The following is a 25,188-nucleotide window of genomic DNA, read 5'->3' on the forward strand; positions in this document are numbered from 1 at the left end:
GACGCTCTTGGGGCACCAGCCCTGGGACATCCCCTGGGACATCCCCCGACCCCAGCGCCTCCCCTGCCGGACAGTGGGTGCAGAAGAGCAGCATCCTCATCGTCAGGTGGCAGGTTCAAAATTGGTTTTCCTTTGAAACAATGGAAGCCTTTCCAGGCTTGCCTCAAATCCCATTGTTCCGTGGCACATAACAGCAGGAAGGTTTCCATGACCTGTGATCGGAAGCCAACAGAGCACTGGCTTAAAGAGGGGGAGTCAAATGGGACAGGGGCTTAGAGATGCATATCATAGCCCTGAAAGTGCTTCTGTTCTGAAACAATGAAATCCCATCACTGCAGAGATGTGTCAGAGCCTGGCCATCAGATCTGCACTGCCAAAGATGGCCACACCACTACCAGCAGGATGCATTTGCTCAGCAAGTTCTACCTACAAGAACATCTCCCAGAACCCGGTGGCAGACACGACCACCTCCTGCAAAACAGCATTTTCTTCTTTACTTTGAGCCCACCTACATGCAAGTAAAACACCCTGATGTGCTGAGGGCACAAGGGAAGTCTGGGCTGGTATCACAGCATCGCTGTCTACAACCTACTTTCAACTGGACATACCAGGTTTACAAAGGCATTACCTAAAGCAGAGGCAAGTACTGGCACAGGCTGCACACCAATACACAGAGGTTGGGCTTGTGCTAGTTCGGTGTTTTTTAACACACTGAAGTTAAAAATTGCCAAAAAAAACCACCAACAAAACAAACCTTTCTCCGACCAGATACAACCAATAAATTCTAACCTATTTCTGCACAAAGCATGAAGATGAAACCCAAGGGAAAGCACATCACAACCTGATTGACACCTACAGCTGCATCAACACACCTGCTCCACTCACCTCCCCTTCCCTTAGCACCAAGTGTAGCAAAGGGCTCGTCCCCCCAGCGCAGGGCTGTGCGGGAGAACCGGTCCGTCGGGAAGGGGAACGGCCGCGCAGCCGCCGGGCGGGACATCCCACAGACCAGGGCACAGACGCGACCGCAGGAAAGAGAAGCAACTCCACGAGGTGTTGGGCACAAGCAAAGAGCTGCCTGCTGGTACCACGAGGGATCGTGACGGAAGGAGCTGCAAGTTTACACGCAACGCTTTGTACACGTCAAGCCATGGAACTTTCAAAGGCCTCACAGACACTTTTGTACCCAACAAGTGCACAATCTGGGTGGATGTCGAAGCTGGCACGTCTAGTCTTCGCCACGGTGCTATGCTGTTTTTATTGCCACTAGATGGGGGGAGGCACCCAACCTTCCCCCGTGTGTGCGTGCAAACGATGAATTTCCTATGGGAAAGGCACTAAAAGAAAACAGCCGGAGGGGGTTACGTTGTGAAAAGCAGAAAACTGAAGTTAGGTTGAGTTGGAAGAGAAAAAGAAAGGGCGCGGGTGCGCGCGCCTGTCCCGGGAGTCACAGCAGCGTCTACCAGACAGAGCAGGGCAAAACCTTGGAAATTCAAACACCACGACTTGGGGGGCTGCCACACCTTCTGGTATTCAGATTGCTGGAAAACTGCATTCCAGGCTTTAAAAAGATAATAGGTTCTTCATAATTAGGCTTGGAAGGATGCTGGGGATGCTAAAAATAAAGGCAAGCAGCTCCTGGGAGTACCTTCCTGCCACACCTGCAGAGAGGTGTTTGCTCCAGGTCCCTGCCCGTGCCTGCTGTGCCTCTCGCTCACATCAGTGACCAGGCAGGGGGTGGCCTGGCACAGGTGAGGACAGTGACGGGCAGCAAAGGCTGCTACTTGTCCAGGGAAATCCACAGCAGAGCCAGGAAGGGAATTTTCATGTTCACACATGAAGCATAAATTAAATTATCCCTCTGGAAAAAAAAAAAAAGGCTTAATTTTTTTAGTCCTGGCAAAGGGCTTTTGAAGCCAGCCAGGACAGCCTGGTGCTGCTGGACCTCCACCATGGCTCAGCACCAGAGAACAAGCCCCTCTGACAGTAATTGAAGCCTCACAACCAACTGCTGGGACAGCAGTGATTGCAACCTTTATCTGGACGTGCAAAACGTTGTTTTCACCCTCTCTCTCTGCTTTGGGGTCGTTAACATAGGAATTATTTCAGGCTCCTAATTGGATTTTTAGCTGGATAAGAGATAGCACCGATTAGTGACATTTACTGATAAGATTTGGTAGCTAAAGTGAAAGGATTAAATACAGACCAAATTAAGCAGGAGCAAGTAATTTAGCCCATGGATTTTTAGGGGCTCTAAGCAACTGTCTGTTTTCTTTTTAATTTCCCTGGTAAGTGGTTTGGGGTTGGTTGGTTTGTTTTTTTTTCTGTGTACCTTCTTTTAATTAAAAAGAATTCAACAACAGCAGCACTATGAGGCCTCTGGGCACTACAGGAAGAAACATGAATTCCTCCAAGACCAGATCTGCAGTTTTGCAGCAAAGGTTAAAAGGTGGCAGCCCTGAAATTAGGGAGGGGGGGAAGAATAATAAATAAATGGTTGGCCTGAATTGCAAACAGGCTTGAGTAGAGGGAAAAAAAGCTTTCTAGAAACCGACTGAGTTTTGCTTTGCATTCTGCTTTTCTGTTTTGCAATCAAGGGCACACGTGAGCAGCCAGTCTGGTAGTAAAGACAGATTAAGTAAAACAGGTTTTACTGTTTAGCTCAATTCAATTAAAACACAAATGTACATAAAATGTTAATCATGTGAGATTAACATATTTAAGTATAAGGCGGAGGGGTATATACATAGCTATTATATACAAGCACTTGACTACCAACTTAACCCCCTCCTTTCCTTTTTTATTTTCTAAGGCTCCATCTGACATAAAAGCCACAATTGCATTTTAGTCTCCATGTCTGAGGCTCCCTCTGCTGAGCCAGGAGCACAGGGCCGTGCTGGAAGGCAGGGTTTATTTTTAAATGATATTATATGCAGTCGAGTGTTGAAAATGTTCAAACAGTCCAATTTGTTTTCACTCTGTATTAGTTTTAGTTTCAGGCATAGCCAATCCCCATTCAGGTGCTATCAGATGACCAGTTACTGCTTAGTTAACTAGATGTAAAGTTTTACATATATATTAATGTCAATAGTTTTATTACAAGTTGTGTAAAATGGACTCTTCTAGTTTAAAAAAAAGGGGAAAAAAATGCAACAAAAAAATTAGGTCTCTCTCCTGAAATTGACTTTAGAGCATGGAAAATGATTTGACTGGATTCTGTTCAACTGTAATCAAGGAAAAAAATATGTATGTTGTAGAAAAAGTTGCAGAATTAAAAAAAAAAAAGATCTGCTTTTAATTTATTCTTTTTGTATTAAGAATTTGTATAGTTACCTTTACATTTTGCAGAACAGTGTTGTCAACACTTCCTTATTAAAGCATTTTCAAAATGAAACCTTGCAGTCCTTTCTAGGGGGCAGAGCACAGAGTCCGTCCTATGGTCACCCCTCCACCACCTCTGCCAGACACTGGGTCCAGATGTGCACACAGCTGGCCAGGGTTTCCAGGAGGAACCCCAACTGCAGGAAACACTGGGTGTCCCCCCCCAGACAGCCTGTCCTTTAGAGATCCCTTGAGATTCAGGGCTCACACTGGGCAGATCCCTGCTGGCCCCACGGTGTATTCTCTCAAGCACCACTCTCGGGGCTCAGGAGGCCTCCTGGGCAGCAAAACCACACAACTGACTTCCCACCACAGCAGGAAACCAAGGCACAAAGAGAACATTGACTGAGCTCCACGGGCAGTGGTGACCCCTGCAGCTGCACAGCACCTCCAAAATGGTGGGCAGCTTCCAACAGCCACACGCTCCAGGGGCCCCATCCACACTCCCCAGAGCCAAGCTGAGTTGCTTCCTCTTCTTTTAATTTATTCCCACTGTCCAGGGAGCTCCTTTCCACCCAACCACCTCTTGTATCATCCACCCAATGGCACAGGAAGCCATCAGTGACACCAACCTGGTCCCAGGAGGCCACGCCAACCATCACTCAGCAGAACCATGTGGAGAACAATCTTGTGAGTAAATCCCCAATAAGGTTTGAGATAGGACAAAATGGCAGTGATTAAATTTTTCAGACATCCCCCCAACTCTGGGAGTTTGGCTCAAATTTCTTGCCAGTGGCTCTGAGAGTGCTGCAGGCACCTCTCCAAACTACCACGCATGAGGAGCAGCTCCCCTCACAGCCTGCTCCAGATCTGATACTGGTGCTGACACCCTTGTGCCATCCCTCCTGGAGGGCACTTTGTCCTGTACTTATTCCCAGGAGCTGGAGTGTTCTTCTGCCTCTGGGAAGTGAAGCCATTTACATCTCAACCAGGTTCATTCTTTGGCCAACACTGGATGTATTAACGGAAATGATAAGGCAGGTAGCAGGAGAGGAACCCAGTTCTTCAGTCAAACTAAATTGATCCCACATACCTAAGATCCCACCCTAAGAGTCTTTCCAGCCATATAGACAAATAGAAAATTAGGAATCAAAGGCCTCTAACTACCACTGAGCACGGTAACACCAATGTAAGGCAGATACCAACTACTTGGAGAGAACCACCTGGCACAGCCCCTTCCCCTACGAAGCCAAGGAAGGGTCAAGGGCTTCAAGAAACAACCAAGGACACTTCAGTCCCCAAAACACTCCAGACACGGCTCCAGCAAACGAATTACTTCATCCTAAGGCTACAAGGCTTTGGATTCAGTGCAGCTATTTCCGCCCAACGCAGAATAATCAGAAATAAACATCTGGAGAAGCCCAGAGGGAAAAGTCTAAATGGCTAAATTGAAACATCCCCTCCCCACAAAAGCTGTCAAGCCGTGTGACAGCTGCACCACACCCACTCATCCCTGAGCTAGACTCGGGTGGGTTCTGAACTCTTTATTATTATTATTTTTTGCTAAAAGGCATTATTAACTACTCGATCACGGTCTGGTAGCTGTAATTTGGGGCCATCCAGCTGCAAAGAGCCTCCAACCAATGATGAAAAGCAGCTGCCGTAACAGTGTCCCCCAGCTTGCAATCCCCTGAGGACCAAAGCTGGCTCTCACGTGCTGGACAGCTGGAAACTCTTACCCAGAGATGCCGTGAGAAAGTACTTCCCAGCTCCTCAGTTCCCTGTGCAGCACCATTCCACAAATTGCAGGGGGATAAAGTTCTTCCGTCGTGGGATCCATTCAAGCACGGTGGCTGCATTTCAGGGGCTGTCAGCAAGGAGGCACAGTCCTGCAGTTACACTCTTTAAAACCTGATCAGATTGAAACATTCCAACCCCAAACTCACATCCCTACAGGAGACGCGTCCCCAGTCCAACGGGTGCTCAGGGTACCATTAAAACTCTCCTCAATAATTAGTTCTAAAGCAGAAAGGGAAAAATCTATCTAATACCATTACAGATGCCCTAAGGAATCCAGTTCCCTCTAAAGCAGATGTTCCAATGCTCCTTAAACCATCCCCTGGCTACTCACTTGCTGCTCTTTCCAGGGAAATTACAGCTCTTCTTAACGAGGGACAAGATTGTCCTCCAATTATTGAAAGAGTTCAAAACTAAGGTCAGGATGAAGATTTAGGAAATCATCTGGGTGGGAAAGGGGATAAAGTTGCAGAGCTCTGAATGTTTCCTGTTGCAATAATGCCTCCTCCAAAGAGTCACTGCAAGAGAAATCACCAGACACCACTGCTAATGAAACTCTTCCGTGCTCTTGACATCTGCCCAACCTTTTCCCACAAATCCCCATCTATTCCCCAAAGGCTCCTCCCCAAGTGCCAATAGGTCTCATCAGCCTCATTTTTATGACTTCTAAACTGTTTAAGCTCTTGACATTTTCTCTGGGGTCAGACACTCCAGACTAAAAAACTCCCAATTCCAAAGAGCCACTTATAACAAAGCATCTCCAGAACCTGAAGCTTCTCACGATACTCCTCCAAACACTGCCAGCACAAACACCCCATCACATTTCACTGTGCCACAGGTGAAATACCCACATGGTGAATACCCACAGGAGATGGGCAACTCCTTCAGACAGGGGCACCAGTTCCTGCTCCAGGCTTCCACTGAAGGTGAGGATTTGCCAAACCAACACACTGAATATTTACAAATTTCTTCAGGACATAGTTCTGCTCACATTGTACCAGGCCTGCCTTCCATCATCATCACTTCCGAGTTCAGAGCCCACAAGTTACCACTGTAAGGCCTCATAAGGCCTCCTTAAGGACATATTAATGCTGCTGCAGAGGTACTGCTGTCAGAGTTGGAGCACCTCTCCTATGAAGACAGGCTGAGAGTTGGGGCTGTTCAGCCTGGAGAAGAGAAGGCTTCAGGGAGACCTCATAGCAGCCTATCAGTACCTGAAGGGGCTACAGAAAAGCTGGGGAGGGGATTTTTACAAGGCCTTGTAGTGAGAGGACAAGGGGGAAGGGATTACAACTGGAAGAGAGGAGATTCAGATTAAGACATCAGGAAGAAATTATTCATTATGAGGATGGTGAGACACTGGAACTAGTTGCCCAGCGAAGCTGTGGATGCCCCATCCCTGGAAGCAACCTGGTCTAGAGTGGGAGGTGTCCCTGCCCATGCAGGCGGGTTGGAACTAGATGATCTTTGAAGTCCCTTCAAACCCAAACCATTCTGTGATTCTGTGCTTTCAGCTTAAGACTTTTTCACTGTTGATGCAGCCTCAGACATCATTTCTGTGCATTTCTTCACCATTCCCAGTCAAGATGCACGATGGCAGATCTGCGGCTGCTAGAAATACTGGATGTGGTCATGGGAGGTCCTAATTATTTTCTCTGCAATGCCCAGCAGACTGAGATTTTCTCCAGATGTATAAAAATGGGATTTGAAAGCCTCAAGAGCCATAAGATTATTTTCCCCAAGCCCAGAAGGTTTATATTAAAAATGTCGTTACCCAAAAAAATAAAAAGAAGCCAAATCAGATGTATTCAAGATCAAAAACTCTTTGCACCAAGACTGGCTGTATTTTTCAGCTGAGAAATATATAAACCTTTTTTTTTTCCCCTCCTGATAAATTCCACATGAAAGATTAGTCATTAAAGTCTTCATATTTACAGAAATAACCAAGATTCAGATTCAACTGCTTCCCTCTAATCATCTCCCCACATCAGTCTCCAATGGGAAAGGAGCCAAAAAAATTCCACACACGTTCCTTGCAGGGCTGAGTCTCCTCTAAAGCTCTAAGATCTGGGAAACAGTTCAGGCTGTATGGTTCCCTTGAATAACAAACTGAAATAAAAGCAAGGGACATGTTCATTGTCTCTTGGTCATTGTCCTGGTCACACTCCCCCTTCCAGACCCCACCCCCCTCTGCTGTGTTCAGCATGAAGCACAGATTTTAAAATAAATCTAAATAAATGGGGCTTGTAAAAGGGAAGCTGTAGAAAATCTGCTGCTTTATGCTTTTTTTCCCAAAGCCCACCCTAGGTTCCTGTGGGTGTTAAAGCACAAACTCTCCTCTTCAGTCCTCCCTGGGTCCTGGAGATCAAAAGATGAGGCAGCCCTGGCTGCTGCAGAGCCTCACAACGCGTTGTACTCCACACATTTTGATGGGTCTGTGGGGAAGTGCTTCTGGCAAATGGTCATGAGCCTCTTCAGCCCCTAGGAATGAACAAAACAAGGACAATTCTGTCACAAAACTGCAGCTGTCAAACAAAATTAGCAGGCTACAGTATTTTTAAGCTTATCAAGAAGAATTCAAGACAAACGGCTGCTATTTTGGCATTAAGGGTTTTTTTATCTGGTTGTTTTTCAAGTTTTATGAACCCTTCAGGCTGCAGTATTAGCTCCAATATTAGAAGAGCATAACCAAAGAGACCAAAGATTCCTGCCCTCATGACAGATCCACAATGAAGGATCACAGTTATGCTTTAAACCCTCTTCACCACCATGGGAGAAAACAAAACTATCACAATAGAAGTTATTTAAAAGAAACTTGAATATTAAAAGTCATTTTATAGAGCAAAAAGCAATTTCTGACACCAAAACAAGCTGCATGGCTACAAGAACCAAACAGTCTCTGGAGGAGAGATGTCATTCTTCCCCATGGTGGTACCACATCTGACCTACACCCTGGAGGCAAACTGAAGTAGCCAAGAAGAAAAGCAAAATGTCAACTTTTCAGTTCTTTCAAGACATGGACTGCCAAGAAACACCATGAGAGAAGCCCTGTGATTGTTTTCTTGCAAGTCACAAAGAAAAGTCTAAGAAAGAAGCAAGAAAACTGCTGGTGGTGGTAAAGGTAATTGAGCAGGGACATTGTACCCCAAGGTAGCAGAGACATAAGCCTGTCATGAGACACTCACAATGGAAGGTGGCTCCTCAATGAAGGGAAAAATGGTTCAATAGAGGATGTTTAGGCCTCTTCAATGCAGGCAAGTCTGGAAAACATGTCCTAGCACCACAACTCTTTGTTGATCCCAGGTTTGTTATAAGTCAGAAACATGTTAGTTTGATGTAACTGCTGGGAGCACAGATAATATTCCATGGTCCAGTTTGAACCAGACTAGCTAAACTAGACCTGAAATTTAAAACCAAGACAGAGAAAACAGACCTTTAAAGCCACCTCTGTCCTGGCACTTCAGCAAACTGGGTAATTCAGAAGCACGGATTGGAAATTCACCATGGGAAGATAAACACAAAGATTTCCTTGATGTAACCCCAAAAACAGCTAAGGGAGAAACTCAGTAATTAATAAACATTTTATCTTCCACAGGGCACACTAAAAGAGATGAAGCAACACTACAGAGCAGAGATCTTTCTGCTAGAAGAAGGGTAAATGAACTCAGAGAGCAAATTCTTCACTAAAGTTGGGAGAAGCAGAATTCTGGCTCTGCTGAGGCCCACAAAAATCTTCCTTCAGAGTCCAAATTCCTTTCTCAACACAGACTAACAACAAAAATGTTTGGCTCAACACAAGTTATTCCATTCATTAAATACTTCCAAGCAAGTATTACACTAACTGGAGCCTGTCTCTGAAGATGCATAATCCACATGCCAATTTTCACCTTACAAAATAATTAATTAATCTGTTGGCTCATTAAGAGTGTCTGGAGCTTCCTCTGACTTCATTATGATATTTCACAGGTTACGATAATACTACTAGAGTTGAAGAGAAACCAAATGTTACACTTGTAGCCCCACTAGAAACAGACATCTACGTAAACCTCCCCTGCCAGAAGCTCTGAGCTCCACGATGCTGCTCTGGAGGCTTTAGAATTAAGGCAGAAGGTCTCCACCTCAATGAAACTGCAACTGGCAGGAGGCAAATACATTTTACAACGCAAGAGGACTTTTTTCCTCAGACCTGTCCACCCACTACACTGAAATATCAAACACCACTGCTATTAATTCCACAAGCAAAAGAAGTTCATGACATGAGTATGAATATGCACAGGAGGAACTAAACCTGGACTTCTGAGTCCACACTTGTTAAGAGAATCATGTTTGAACAATGACTGCATCCATCTAGTTGCAGAAACAGTCAGGACTGTATCCCATGGTATTAAAGTCCACACCAGGATGTTAAAACCAGGAGTTCAGCAGTGAAGGAACTCAGGAGAATAAAGCATGTCTTCACAGCTCCTTGGGTGTTCGTGTAGGATCATTATAATTAAGACACAGAAAAACCCATCAGACCCTGTTCCTGGCACAGAACCAAAGAGCCTCCAGGTCCAGGATGTGCCACCTATTAAACAATTGTTATGTTTGACCCAAACGAAGGCAACTGTCCACTTCTAGGACCTTTTTACCACAACACCTATAACGATGAAACCAGCATTTCTCAAAGCCCCCTTAACTTCAAAGGCAAATCTGTTGAATTTCCAGAGCCAACACTTACCTGAATGTACTTCCTCTGAGTCTCATCGTTGAGGACATGGGCCACGTGCTTGGAGAAGATCTTTTCACGCCCCGTCCGAGCGTGGATGCCAACCATAGTGACCCCAATAGGCCAGGGAGCATTCCCAATTGCCATCTGAAGATAGGCATCATTTGCCTGCAGAAACACAGTGCATGGACTCTCAGCAAAGCAAGGTACCAGGGAGCAGCATTTCTGCACTGCCAGGCACAGTAACACGATTTGTTCCAGTCTCTGTGAACCAGGTTCTGCTGCACAATATGAACTAATCTCATCTTCCTAATGTAATTCATGTTTATGCTGAACTCTGAAGGAAGCAAGGACTTCACCCATGGGGTGAGGAAAGAAAGCACTGGAAAAGGCCATCTAAAATTAATTAAAACTGAAGTTTACTGGGATTGTTTTCAACTTAACTTTCTTAGGTTCCTGTAACTGGTTCTCTTCTGGAGAAGAGAAGGTTCTGGGGAGACCTCATAGCAGCCTTCCAATACCTGAAGAGGGCCTAAAAGAAAGCTGGGGAGGAACTTTTTACAAGGACTTGTGGTGATAGGACAAGGGAGAATGGCTTTAAACTGTATGAGATTTAGGTTAGACATCAGGAAGAAATTTCTCACTGTGAGGGTGATGAGACATTGGAAGAGGTTACCCAGAGAAACTGTGGATGCCCCATCCCTGGAAGTGTTCAGGCCAGGTTGGATGGGGCTTTGAGCAACCGAGTCTAGTGGGAGGTGTCCCTGCCCATGCAAGGGGGTTGGAACTAGATGATCTTCAAGGTCCCTTCCAACCCAAACCATTCCATGATTCTATGATAAGCTTTTCTGTTGTAATCACATTTACAACCTCTGCTGTTTTGGTTGCAGACTAATCAAGGGAGCCTGGCTGTAAGAACAACCCAGTGCAGGCTGACAAAGCGTGTGCAGAACTGAGGTCACCCAGTACACAGGAGTGCACTGGGGCCTGCCAGCTCTCAGGGGGAGAAGCAAGCCCCCAGTGAGGCTGAGAACCAGCCCTCTACAAAACTGGGTTAAATAAGCACATTTGTAATAATGTTTATGAACAAAACAGTAGTAAATAAATCTGGTATTTCCAGATCAAGATAGCAGATCCCGTTTCCTAACATCAAAAGTGGTAGTAGACAACATCCCTGGGGAAGAACAGAGATAAAATTGGAAGGGAAAACAAACAGAAAGAAAGAGAGAAAGGATGAGAAGTACAGAGCTTAAAAAAACAGCATGAAAACTGAGAATCAGGAGGTGAGGGGAATAGACACACATGCAATTACAGACACAGCTTCAAGGAGGACTTGGAGCAGGACATTCAACCACTGTCAGCAAGCAGCTACAAGACTCACTGATAAAGTGTTCATTTATCATCTCCCACTTTGAGACTGAACAATTAAGAAATAGCAATTGTGGCCAGTGGGTGCAGTTTCTTCCCAACTGGCAATGAGCAGACTGGGAGGTGAAAAATTAACAAGGCAGGAACTTGCAGACAAGAGCTGAGAGCAAAACCAAAAAAGGGACTTATTCTTCAGCAACACGAAGCAGAATCCGTGAACAGTCTCAGTCAAATACCTATTTGCTGACTTAAATATGCTTTTGTCATGAAACACAGGTGAACATGCAACCAAAAACTCCTGTCAGGACTGTCACAACAAGGTTATTTAAGGTTGAGTGGACAACTTTTATTCTGGCATTTGCTTGTTGTCACATGTTGATTTCAAAGTTTAAGTCTTTGGAGCATTGTATCTAATAAAGCAGTAAGAATTTGTGCCTGACAGTGCTCGCCAGGCTGCACAAAGCAAAAACGCACAGAAGACAACAGCAGGCAGAAAGAGACAGACCTCATAGGAAGTAAACTGGAAAAGGATATGAGTATCTTTTAAAGCACACAGCTCATTAGCCTAATTAAAAATTATAGATAATCCCAGACAGTCACAGAATCATAACGGAAGGGAACTCTAACGATCTTCGAGTCCAACCCCCCTGCTGCAGCAGGAACACCCAGGGCAGATCACACAGGAACGTGTCCAGATGGGTCTTAGAAGTCTCCAGAGAAGGAGACTCCACAACCTCTCTGGGCAGCCTGTCCCAGGGCTCTGTCACCCACACAGTAAAGAAGTTTTTCCTCATGATGAGGTGGAACTTCCTGTGTTGTCACTTGGTGCCATCTCCCCGCGTCCTATCACAGGCCATGACTGAAAAGAGACTGGCCCATTCTTAACACCCACCCTTCAGATATTTATAGACATTCATAAGATCTCCTCTTAGTCTTCTCTTTTCAAGTCTAAACAGCCCCAGGTGTCTCAGCCTCTCCTCATATGACAGATGTTCCAGTCCCTTAATCAGCCTTGTAGCCTCTGTTGGACTCTTTCCAGCATATCCCTGTCCCTCTTGAACTGGGGAGCCCAGAACTGGACCCAATACCCCAGATGTGGTCTTACTATGGCAGTGTAGAGGGGGAGAACCTCCCTTGACCTGCTGGCCACACTGTTCTTAATACATCCCAATATACTATTGGCCCTCTCTCTACAAAAATTTTAAAAACCCCAAAACTTCCAAATGTGTGCTCAGCTCCTCCAAAATCAGTTTAGATAAGCCAAGCACCTGCAGGAGCAGCTGATTCACCCACAAGATACACCTCATTCCCACACACTCATTTGAAAAGCCACTGGAAAGGGAATTTCAACACAATGATGACAACCAAGAGAAAAAAATGCCCCAAACCAAAACCCCACTATCATACCTCCCACACTTCAGTTCTACTGTCAAATGATTGGGATAAAACTTGCCTTAGGCCACCTAAAGTGTTTTCAATAACAAAGCAATTTTGCTTGCTTACTCAACAAATTATCCCAAGTAATCACAAGAATAATTAGAAATACTAGAAATGTTATAGACAAAACACAGCTCAATTTCCTCTGCAGACACAAGCTGCTTAAGCAAATGATCTTGGCATTTGAGTTCCCCTTCTGAAGGCAGCTACAAACAAAAATCAACACTGCCTTTGATCTTGTGTGCCAAAGCACTTCTGCCTCCTCCCGTAAGCAGACTTTGTCCCCAAAACTTTTCATTAGCTTACCTGAACCTTACCAGGCCAGGTAATGTGAGCACAGCCAAAGAAAGGGGCAGTGTCTCATACTGAATAACTCAGTTCACCTCAATTAATTCCTAATTAATTAATCAACACTCTATTCCTACTAATTCAATGCCTTCATTTACTTGACAGTATCAGGTTACCCATACAGGATTCCTCTGCAACTCAATATAACCATCTCTGAGAAAAATTCTTTTTGTGCTTGCAAGGCTTTGCAGTTTCACCAACCTCAGCAGATCTTCTGACAGGCCATGGATCAAACATGACCTGGTGCATAACCTTAAACAGCCATTTTTCATTTTGGTTGAATGCCTGTTGCATGTATTTCCAGCTACGCACCTTCCAAATGGGAAATGCAGAAGTAATAAACTCAATCTATTGGAACCAGACAGCCTAAACACGCCAAGGCAAACAAACATACCTTCACATATTCTCTTTGCAACATGAATTTAATAATATCTGTTATTGATTCTTTGATGTCTGCAGGAAGTGTCTACAGGAGAAGAGAAAACAAAAAAAGACATCTTTACTTCAGAATGGCAGCTCAGGAAAATCCTCCTACTCAGCATTTATATGAAGTTCAGCACCCACCCTGCTTGAGGACTTCAACAAAGCAAAATATCTTTGTTCAGATGAAAGATCTGAAGCAAGAGGTTAAGTGGTTATACCTAGTAGATAGTGGCAAAGTGCAAATACCATCAAAACTCTCTGTCAGGTTTGCAACTCAGCTAACAGGTGATGCATAAAGCAACACCTGGAACAGCAGTGGGCAGGCAGAAGATTTCACTGGTCACGATAAAAAGGTCCAAACTGGGAGTCATGGGCTCTAGACACAGAAACTCTGACCAGCTCCTTCATCCTCTCTTCTTCAGTGAAGACAGCATTACCTTAGGAAAGGGCACTAAACACTTGAAAGCAGAAGCTAAAACAAGTCTTAGAGGATAATGACATCTTAAAGTGATTCACCCTTTTCCGAAGTTTCCTGAAGAGTGGCCTCAGGTACGACTCTGTCTGCTTCTGAGTGGCACTGTTCAGCTTCCCCTGGACTCCCCGTTTCACGTAGTCTTCTCTGGCATTCAGCTCCTTAGCCCAGACTCCAAGAAGAAACTGTGCGAGGAAGGAAATCTATGTCACAGTGCCACCTACTGACACCCGCGCCAGAACTGTCAGGAACGGTGGTTTAAGCAACCCAGGAAAAATGAGGTTTTTGGAGAAAACTGAATTAACAAAGGCAAAAAAGCCTCCTTTCAGAGGGACATGAACAAACCTTCCATAAAAACTTGTGGGCGAGGGAGGAGCATGTATAAAAAAAAGGCATCTGCAAGGAAAGAGCAGTGCAGGTATGAGGGCTAGGAGAGAAGAGGGAAGCACAGAAAGAGCAGAGATCCAAGCAGAAGGCTGATGTTTCCAGATAACTTTTTGTAACGGTGCTGTAGAACAGTAAAGATCACATGGAAAATTCCAGACAACAGAAATCAAGCCTGTCTAATGACACCAAGTTGCAGACAACACTAGGTTGGGTGGGAGTGTAAATCTGCCTGAGGGCAGGGAAGCTCTGCAGAGGGATCTGGACAGGCTGGATCTATGGACCAAGGCCAATGGCATGAGATTCAATAAGGCCAAATGTCGGGTCCTGCACTCTGGCCACAACCCCCAGCAGCACTACAGGCTTGGGGAGGAGTGGCTGGAAATTTGCCCAACTGAGAGAGACCTGGGGGTGCTGACTGAGAGCAGCTGAACATGAGCAAGCAGTGTGCCCAGGTGGCCAAGAAGGCCAACAGCATCCTAGCCTGCACCAGGAACAGCGTGGCCAGCAGGACCAAGGAGGTGATCCTGCCCCTCTACTTAGCCTTGGTGAGGCTGCAACTCAAGCACTATGTGCAGTTTTGGGCACCACAGGATAGGGAGGAAATGGAGAAGCTGGACAGGGTGCAGAGAAGGGCAATCCCTGATTAGGGGTCTGGAAAACTGGCCTTATGAGGAGAGGCTGAGGGAGCTGGGGTTTTTCAGCCTGGAGAAAAGGAGGCTGAGGGGAGACCTCATTGCTCTCTACAACGGCCTGAGAGGAGGTTGTAGTGAGGCAGGTGTTGGCCTCTTCTTCCTGGTGACCAGTAACCAGACAAGAGGAAATCGGGTCAAGCTGCACTAGGACAGGTTCAGATGGGGTATCAGGAAAAATTTCTTCACAGAAAGAGCAGTGAGGCATTGGAACAGGCTGTCCAGGGAGGTGATGCAGGCACCATCCCTGGAGGTGTTAAAAAATCAGATGCTTTGGGAAATGGTTTAGTGGTTGGGGGTTGTTGGGCAGACAGTTGGACTTGATGATCTTGAAGATCTTTTCCAGCCTTGATGATTCCATGATTCTGAATCTACCTTCTCTCCACTTGGAAAACAATTTTTGAGCTTTCTTTGTCTGAAAGCCTAAGCTAAAATGCCATCATATCTGATCCACACAAACAAAAGCTTCTACTGTTGCTGTGACTCTGATGATCACGGCAGCTGCAGGTGGACCAGCTGACTCCAAAGAGGCAATGCAGGCTTCCTGCCAGGAAAACAATTTTCTACCACCCACTTGAACCCATTTCCTCAGCCAAGCCAGTGGGTTTCCTTTAAAGTTCTCATCTTTCACATAGCAGTACCAGGTGATACTTCATTCCAGCTTCCACTGTTCCTGGGCAAGGGAGGCAGGGACCCCTTGGAAGTGTTTAATGCCACAGTGGTACATGGCAGCAACCACATACAACTGCCTCAATCATCATCTGGAAATCAAACCCATCTTTATTTTGTCTGGAAAAGCAGAACCAGATTCTGAAGAAAGGTGCTCTCCCAACAGCTTTGTCAGGTCTAACAGAGTCACTGTTGTGACTAACCCAGGCTGCAGAGTGCCAAGGATTTAAAACAAAACCCACATTTTAAGCATAATGTGTGAGCTTCTCTCTTCAAGCAGCTGAAATTATCCCTTCTATTCACAAAACGTATCAGCATGATAGTAAAAAGTAAGCTACAGCTACAGAATAATAAATCTACTAGAGTTTGTTACCTTCAAGAACTTTGTTATGATGTCCATATCATAGTGATCATCACCCCTTCCTAAGGATTCTCCCAAAGCCTAGAACAGGAGAAAAAAGGCAATTATTTCCACATTTCCAGAAGTTTCCTGCCACCACCACAGCAGAGTAGAATTCACTGCAAACTGAACTGAGTCCACCAGTCATCCAAAACACTAGTTAGGAAACTAAATGAAACACCTGTATGTGCTACTGAAATTGATCGATCTATTAAAAACATTTAGTGTCAAAAAGCCAAGATGATTCTTTCTGAAAAGTCAATGCAACACTAACTTTTCATTCATTATCTACTAAATTATTGGTATTATTAGCAGTTGTTTGACAGCACTGGATTAAGGGGAACTGTGGGTGCACTGTGTTTTTGAGACTCTCAGAGCTATCAAATAGTCTAATTATTAAGTTATTTATATTTTCTGATGTACTGGGGCTTTTTACCATTTCATTTAATTGGAACTGTGAATTGAGGAAACAAATTTTTAAGAAGAAACGCACCGAAAAGACACACCAGTATGCTCCAGTAGTCTGCCTTCCTGACAAAACCTTGAAATTGTTAATATTAACAGCATTTTCAGGAACATTTTCCAGCAGGTATAGTTGGATCTATAATCTATTTCCATTATCTTCACATTTCCAAAGTGAGTTTTATTTTTTAAATCTCTTAGATTTGGAACAAAATTCAGTGTGAGCCTTTACGCTCAAGGGAATGCAGTTAAAGTAGCATAAAATTAAGACTGCAGTGTTTTCAAACTGTTGAGAAAAAGATTAGTTTCACAGCTCAAATCAAGCCTGCCCTACTGCCTCAAAAAGGGGCTATTTTGGGAACCAAAAGATGAAGGAGTGAAGTCCTATTACAATTGGTATCCATTCTGGTACTACAGTTATTTTAGTATCCTAACAAAAAAGCCAAAGGCTATTTCCTCACAATAATGCATTCATTTCAGCTCTCAGCTATAAATCAGATTGTTCTTAGGCACACATTTGGAAGGAGGACATGAAGATTAACTTCTGCAAAGAGTTTTGAAGATTAAGGGTGAAATTTTTCAGCTTAAGTTAATGTGCTTTTCAAAACATGACACTGAAATACCAGCCAGTGAGTGCATTTCATGGCACTCATTCTGCTCTCACCAATATTTTATACCAAACATTCTTGTGGGTGCCTATTTTCCAGAGTCTGTTTTTCTTGCATAGGGAAAACTGATCAGTTCTAAGCTCGTTACCCTCTCAAATGCCCACTGGGAAGGTTTTGGAATGTTAAGACCAGGTAACGTATTTGTATGAATACTTCCAAAATCTCTGCAGAGGGAATCCTGACTGCTTCACTTTCCTTCCTGCCCACTTCTTGATGAGGTGTTGTAAAGAAAGACTATTTGAGTTTCCACCTGTCTACTGTAGGCACTTATGGTGCAACTCAAGGCTTAGAAACCTAGGCTTTGAAAGAGAGCATATTGAACTATACTTCAGAATATCCAAGTTAGATGTTGAAAACAAGATTAACTTTGTCTAAACAATACTCAAGCTTTCTCACAATATACTACATCTAAAATCCCTTAATTAAAATCTAATCATCACATACTTCTAGTTCTTCAATAGTAGTATTCTCCTCATGGACTTTCAGGTCATTCTGTGAGTCATCATCTCCTGCTTCTTGGCCTCCTACAATTTCATTCAGATACTGCTGGTCAATCTTATCTAAAGCTGCCTTCAGGTCGTTTCTCAGACCCTGGAAAAGATAAGAAATTACTAATTCACAACAATTCAAAGCAAAAACCCAACTAAATAAAAGCAGTTCAGTAGTGTCACAGTGAGCAGCCAACTTCTGTACAAGAAAAGCCGAAGTCTGTAAACACATGCGTGAATGTTTAGCTTTTGTTGCCTGAATTGAAACTGAATTCAAAGAACAGCTTCCAGATTGCTTCAGCACTCAACAAAAAGGAGATGCATGGACTTCTGCAGTGTTCACACCTTCAAACAGCAGCCCTGTGGAAAAGGACCTGGAGGTACTAGTGGATCAAAAGCTGGACATGAATCACCAATGTGCAGATGCAGCCCAGAATGTCAGCCACATCCTGGGCTGTATCAAGTGTGGCCAGCAGATCGAGAGAGGTGATTTCACCCCTCTACTCTGCTCTGGTGAGACCTCACCTAGAATGCTGCAGCTCTGGTGCCCCCAGCACAAGAAAGACGTGGACCTGTTGGAACGTGTTCAGAGAAGGGCCACAAAAATTATCTCAGGGCTTTAGCAGCTCTGTTATGAGGACAGGCTGAGGGAGCTGGGCTTGTTCAGTCCGAAAAAGAGAAGGTTCTGGGGGGACCTCATAGTGGCCTTCCAGTATCTGAAGGGGCCCTACAGGAAAGCTGGGGAGGGGCTTTTTATAGGGGCTTGCAGTGAGAGGATGAGGGGTAATGGCTTTAAGATTAAATAAGAGAGATTTACATTAGAGATCAGGCATAAATTCTTCAGTGTAAGGGTGGTGAGACACTGGAACAGGCTGCCCAGAGATGTTGTGGGGGCTCCATCCCTGGAGATGTTCAAGGGTGAATGCAAAACAAACCCCAGCTGCACCTCCTCATTTTACTAATCAATTCTTAAGACAAAGTTAATAAATCAATTAACTATGATATAACTTGTAGTAATTTTTTTTAATTGATGGCTACTTTAAAGAGAAGGGGGGAGGGAGAGGAGAAATCAAAGTTTCTCCAAGTAACAGCTCTGGAAACAAGGGATTTTAAAAATCACTTACATACCAGTAAGACAGGATGCAGTCCTGCTCTGACTTAACCTGTACCTTCCAGAGATGCACATAATGACAAACATAGGCTAATTTTAACAGTAAATTACTCCGGTCTGCTGGTTAAAAAGCAGGGGTATTACTGACATCCAGAGGCCCCTTTTTCAACTGAAAAGGGCCTAGAAAAGGTTTCTAGGGTAGAACTGTCTCTTGTAAGGAAGTGTAACTGTGTACAGAACTATGACATTTAATGTATTTTCTCAGGCAATAAATGAGCTGGAGCAGATAATTCTCTTTGCTCTGTACTACCCCTGAAAATTAACAGCTCCTGAAATTGATTTTCAGTAAGTTTTATAGCATTCCTCATTGGTTATCCCACTACAAACAAGGAACTAATAGCTAGCCAGTCTTACCTTGTTCACTTCAGGTGCCAGAATTTCTATCTTCCTCAGACGTTGAAATGCATCATAATCTGTTTCTCCAAACAGCCTGACGGGCTCACCTCTCTCTCGTAACCTCCTGATAACCTGAAAAGAATCCAAGCATTCCCTGACTTAAGCTTGTATAAGGAAGCAAAATAAAACCTAGAACAGCAGATTTATTTACTTTCCTTAAAATAACAAGCTGAGCTTGACTGGAGAGGAAATGGCAGCATTTTAAACAGCAGAAAAATGTTCCAGACACTTGACAACCTAAATATAGAATTCTCACGGTATTTCAGTGAAAGGTCAGTTCAAATATTGCCAACCTAAATTTTGCAAGAAATCCCAAGTTGCTTGGTATAGCTTAACTTCCTCCTGCTCTGGCTTGTTTAAACAAATATACAAAAATCATCCCTCTGGCAGAACTTAAAGATTGTTTTCAAAAATCACAAAGAAACTTGATGATACACTCACTCACCTACCCACCAAGGGCAGTAAAAACACTTCCTAACTAGGCTGGAGGTTGTCCCAGCACATGTGCAAGATGATTTGCTGAAAACTCCCATCCTTAAGCATTTGGTAAATCTTAAATCCCATAAACTAACGTGGTAGTTACTTTAAAACAGGTGTGTAACATCCTGCCTCGGCTGACTTGCAGTCACGGGCAGAGACAAAAACTGACCTTTATTCTCTCAATTCCTTACCTCAAGCATTGATTCTCTCTATACTTCCTGTTACTCACTTAGTGTGTCAAACAATAGGCTGATTGATCCAGGAATTACGACTCAATAGTTTGGTGACCAAGAAAAGGGCCTATGTTTCATTTCACACCACCACTTCATTATACCAATAGACTGGTTGGACAGTAAGAAATAAAATTAATTCAGACATTAATTTGTTTATTCAGTTCAAGTGTCTTGCTGTATGTTGGCAAGCATTTGATTTGCAAATGGATGACAAAACCAGGGGTGGTTGGAGTGCTGGAACACCTAAATCTTGACCAAAACATGCACCCAAGTAGATCAACAGCAGTGAGACCATGCATGTTACACAGCACAGACCAAGCCTCGCACCAAACTTGGCACCAACAACCCACATTACAAGTCCTGAGATACACTCCTGTAAAAAAACAGTGTCTTGCAAAATTATGGGGACATGTGACATCTTTAGATCTCATAGCAGCCTTCCAGGATCTGAAAGGATAAATGGGGCAGGGGCTTTTTCACCACAGCTTCTAGTGAGAGGACAAGGGGTGATGGATTAAAACTGGAAGAGAGGAGACTTAGGTTAGACATTAGAAAGAAATTATTTAGCAGTAAGGGTGGTGAGACACTGGAACAGGTTGCTCAGGTAAGTTGTGGATGCCCCATCCCTGGAAGTGTTCAAGGCCAGGTTGGATGGGGCTCCGAGCAACCTGGTCTAATGGGATGTGTCCCTGCCCATGCAGGGGGATTGGAACTAGATGATTTTTGAGGTAATTTCCAACCCAAACCATTCTGTGATTCTATGATCTCAGCTGTGAGCTTCAGTGTTTCCAAGATGAGCATCCACTCTGAACTTCCCGCTTCTCTTCTGTTTTGGGGTAAAGATCTGCTCGTGAACTCACATTCACAAAGGTATTTTTAATCCTTAGAAAGGAAAAAGAACACACCAGCTGCTCTGGCTGCTTCTTCTAGAAATCAAGGTGAACTCTGAAAACAACTTCTATCAGAAGAAGAAAGAGCTGCAAGATGTTATAGCACATCTGACATAAGGGCACTCTACCCATCTGTACCTCCCTACACATTCAATTGGACAGCAGATCCTTGATGAGCAAAGGTGATCACTGTTGACTGTACAGGTGGAGGCTTATTATTCTATACAAACTGCCATGAAAAAGTATACTCCGCTAGAAACAGCAGCCCTAGCCAGAAACTTCAGATGCATTTGCTGGAATTTATTTTACCTCCTGTCTGGAAAGAGTCATTGGTAACTTTTCTTCCGCCAGTTCAAGCTCCAGCACTGGATTTGATGAAGTCATTGGTTTCTCCTCCTCCTCTTGCTGCTGTACCTACATTCAACAGACACAGTTACTACTGTGCCAGTGGAAATAAACCCATATATTGATAGCAATGTAAAGATGTGGGAACTCCAGAACACAGATTGTAATATGACAATATAAACTTGTAGTTTTTATTGTCTAGAATAATATTTTACAGAACAAGAAAAGCTTTAAAAGGACCAGCATGTAACTAACAGTTCTGCATGTTGCAGAAAGCAGTCTCTATAGCAAATGGAAAGGGCAATTGCTAAAGTTTGGCAATCCCTGTAGCAGGCAGGTGTCAGCACTGGTGCCAAAACCAGCAAATCCACCCTCTGCCTGTTGATTCCTCCCTCTGCTCTATCCTCCCCACCCAGACAAAAGACTTTGCATCACTGGGTGATGAACCAGATGGAGGGAATCCTTCCAGAAGAAAACAGCCTGGCACACACCAAGGAAGGTACCCTTCCCAGCCCACTTAACCTCCTCATCCAGCTCACCAGGCACAGCACATGCATGGAGACCAGGGCAGAAATTAAAACCCAAGGCTGCAGTGTCAGCTTAAAATGTGTATCACCTACAGCTTCAGTGAGCTGAGATCAATCAGCAGTGACCCATGGTTTCTATCAGGTTTTGGGAGGTGCTTGTTTAAGGCAACATCTTTCTAACCAGCTTGACATAGTTTCTTGCAGGTTAAAATAAAATAAAGAATACACCTGCTACTTCTCTACAGAAACAGGATCTCATTAACAGCTCCTCCGAATGTAAAAGGTCCCTGGATCAAAAGGAGCTTTCCTTCTTCATTACTCAGTATTTTAATAATGCAAAACACCTCTTTGATCAAAGTACCTTTAGGGCAGCAGATATGTAACTACTGTTCCCTTTCTAAGCTCAAATCTGACACTTCTGACAGCACGAGCCCGTTCCTGTTGGTAATACTCCTGTCATAAGGAAACACTTCCAGTTCTCACTCAACTCTTGTTTTTTTCCTAGATTCCTCATTAGAATGTATTTCTTTTCCATCCTTGCTAAAAAGAAATACACTCTACTGAACCCTACAGCACCCTGTAGCATTCTGTGTGCACAGGTAGTACGGTCTCATCTCCAGCCTGAATTCAGATTGATCAGTTTGGTGAATGTACCAGATAGACTTTTTTCAAAGAAATAAAAATTTTAAAATTCTATTTCTTTTCTATCATTTCAGGCCAACATGCCAGTCTTGCACTCCAGTCTCTGCATGACTCCCTTTGGATGTCAGGATTGACACCTCCGTGGCCCCAGCTACAGGATTCAACCACAAATCCACAATTGGTGCTATCCTAGCAAGCACAGAAATCAATCCTACAGCCACAGGTGTTTAGAATGAGCAAGGGAAGGACATAAAATCAATGCTTAACACATAAAGGGAGGGAAAAAATAAAACTTCCACCAATGAGGGAAAAGGGAGATCAACAGGCGACAGAAAACATGGAAGAACTGTGTAAATACATATATAAATAAATACACTTCCATGGCAGAAGGATACATACAAATATTGACTTACAAACATTCTTGAAATCATAAAGAGACAGCAGTACTGGGGGAAAAGATTTGAATCACTCTGTCAACTGGACTCCAAGTTACAAGTGACATCTTTACCACAGTTATTTTGGCTTCAGTGCTTTCTTTTTTTCAAGCAAGTCAAATTATTAGGAGTTAGGAAGTCTAAGCAAAGCAAAAATGCACCTGAATTTAAAAAGAAATCAGTCTTTATTATACATCTCATTAGTGTAGTAAAATCAAATTAATAAATCTGGGAGGACCTAAAAAGGCACTGAACGGAAGGAAGCAACTTATTTTAAAACCGTTTTCAGGGTAACATTCCAAAGAAAAACTGGTGCCGCAGCAGCACAGCTAACTCCATTTTAACTGCTATGTCAGGTTCTGCAGAATCCCAGAGAATGCTCAACAGGCATCACATGGTTATTTCCACTTGGAAGAGCAACTGGATTCACAGAACTCTTTCTCATGACTGCAACGCTGCACGTTGCAAGAATCATTTTGGCATCAATGTTCTCCAAACAGATCCAGGTTTCAGAATAAGTCACCAACTGGGTAAAGCTGCCTTGAAAACAAAGCTCCTACTTGTGCCCAGTGACAGCAAACAGGACAACGAGCCTCTGTCTTCCCCAAGGGAATGCACACCCCTCGCATACAGGGACAATCAGGCAGGCAGGCAGGCACACACACTTGTCAATCATCGCCCTGACCCCGCTCCAAGGTGGACACAGCCTTCCAGGTCACTCATTTGCTTCAAAAATCAACCCTCAGTTCCCAATTGTTTCCTAAGATTTTTGCCAGCAAGAAAACAAATGCTGCTGTTGCTGCAGTCTGTCCATGCTGGGTGGTTGGTGGCCAGAAAACAAATATATACAGTCCAAAAGTTTTAACACGAGCCCACACTGTACTGATTTCTTTTGGACATTGTGACAAGACTGTGAAAATTATCTGGATGGATACAGTTATCCCAATGTATCCAATTTTTTTTTCCAATAAGGGGGGAAGGTGGCTATATCAGATCCAGTGTTCATGCCTAACAGCACAATTCAAAAAGAAAGGAAGACAAGCTTTGATCCCAAGCCACTTCATGCTTTCCACACAAAACAAAAATAATAAATAAATTAAAAGAAGTAAATAAAATAAAGGAAAAGAAAAGCCAAACCACAACACAAACTCAAGTAGCTGTATAACATGCACATCTTTTCCTGCATTGAAAATGGTTTTGGAAACTCATACCTCTCCAGGTGGCTTCTCATTTACAGGCTAATGTATAACATTAACAGATTAAACAAAGAACAACAATTATCATTAACAACATTTACACTCTTGAGAATAAAATGTAGACTTCAAAGTAAACATACAAGCTCTTGGAGCAACAGTGACCATACCTTGTAGCCACATCTCTGGAAGTAGGCCTCCTCCTCTTTTTTAGCTAACTCACTGCGTTTGAAATACTTCTTATTTCCCTAAAAGAGAGGAAAGCTGTTAACACTTGACAGTTTCAGGTACTTGGGCAAAAATTGGCTCAAACTTCCTTACTTGGTTTGGAGAATTCAGCTACATCCTCTCACAGAGATGGCTACATTGTACTGCAAAGGGAACAAGTTAGAAGCACCTCTGAAAAGCAGCAACAGAGTGACTTCACAGCATGGGTGTATAAGCAGGGTTGGAAGCACCAGGTGCTCTCCAGTGCTTTAAAAAAACATGTTGTTTGTCAGGTGAGTCCATGGCACTCACTGGTGTAAAGCTTTACCTCAGACATGCACAACAAGGCCCCAGCTGGAGTATAGAAGAGTTGTTCAAATAAACCACACAAAAAGTAATTTGACACTAAATCAAGAAGGTGGAAGAAATCACCTTTACAGAGTATTTTGTGAGCTTGTTTGGGGCACCTACACATAAATGTTTGATGAGTCTTTGCAGACACACAACAGCTGGCAAGTGAAACATTTCCCTTGGTTGATATGAAATACTTCTTCATGCTTTGCCTGCCTCAGCTTCAACAGCCTCCAGTCCTTCAACCATTAATGCTGAAACCTAAACTCAAACATCCACAACAGTGCTCTGCTTTGCTGTGGGCATCTCTCAGCTGACACACTCCATACACACACACACACACACCCGTGACCCCGCTAATGCTGTGAACGCCTGCAGCAGTGGCGAGGACCTACTGAAGATGACACAGATTTTTCTCACTTCCCAGTGCCTGAAGTAAACAACTACAAAGGGAACAGCACACAGCGAGGCCCTCAAGCCAGGCTGCTCCTGCGCCCACAGTCCCCCCTGTGCCCCCAACACCAACCTCCTTCCGATTCCTTCCCTGATTCCGTAGCGGGCCAACCCTGCTCCTCTCCTCCAGGACCCCTCCTGGGCCACTCCTAGCCCTCCCCAACCCACCCCGGGCCGCTCCGGATCCCCTCACCCCAGCCCTCCCCTTCGGCCTCTCCCCAGCCCCACC

The 25,188-nt window shown here is 44.0% G+C and overlaps 1 protein-coding gene across 1 annotated transcript in view; it reads right to left on the minus strand.

Annotated features, from left to right (window-relative positions):
- Positions 1 to 7,312: 7,312 nt before the first annotated feature.
- PRPF18 (pre-mRNA processing factor 18) overlaps positions 7,313 to 25,188 on the minus strand; it is a 34,094-nt gene continuing 16,218 nt past the window's right edge. Inside the window, exons 2-11 of the mRNA XM_010001286.1 lie at positions 24,119 to 24,196; positions 23,967 to 23,993; positions 21,117 to 21,221; positions 19,163 to 19,276; positions 17,594 to 17,740; positions 15,993 to 16,061; positions 13,919 to 14,059; positions 13,374 to 13,445; positions 9,839 to 9,994; positions 7,313 to 7,599 (exon numbers count right to left, since the gene is read on the minus strand). Of these exons, the coding sequence (XP_009999588.1) occupies positions 7,519 to 7,599; positions 9,839 to 9,994; positions 13,374 to 13,445; positions 13,919 to 14,059; positions 15,993 to 16,061; positions 17,594 to 17,740; positions 19,163 to 19,276; positions 21,117 to 21,221; positions 23,967 to 23,993; positions 24,119 to 24,196 (990 nt within the window). The 3' untranslated portion in view covers positions 7,313 to 7,518. The remainder of the gene's footprint in view (positions 7,600 to 9,838; positions 9,995 to 13,373; positions 13,446 to 13,918; positions 14,060 to 15,992; positions 16,062 to 17,593; positions 17,741 to 19,162; positions 19,277 to 21,116; positions 21,222 to 23,966; positions 23,994 to 24,118; positions 24,197 to 25,188) is intronic.

This window comes from Chaetura pelagica, unplaced genomic scaffold, assembly GCF_000747805.2.
Source record: "Chaetura pelagica isolate M959 unplaced genomic scaffold, ChaPel_1.0 scaffold66, whole genome shotgun sequence".
NCBI classification, from domain to species: Eukaryota; Metazoa; Chordata; class Aves; order Apodiformes; family Apodidae; genus Chaetura; species Chaetura pelagica.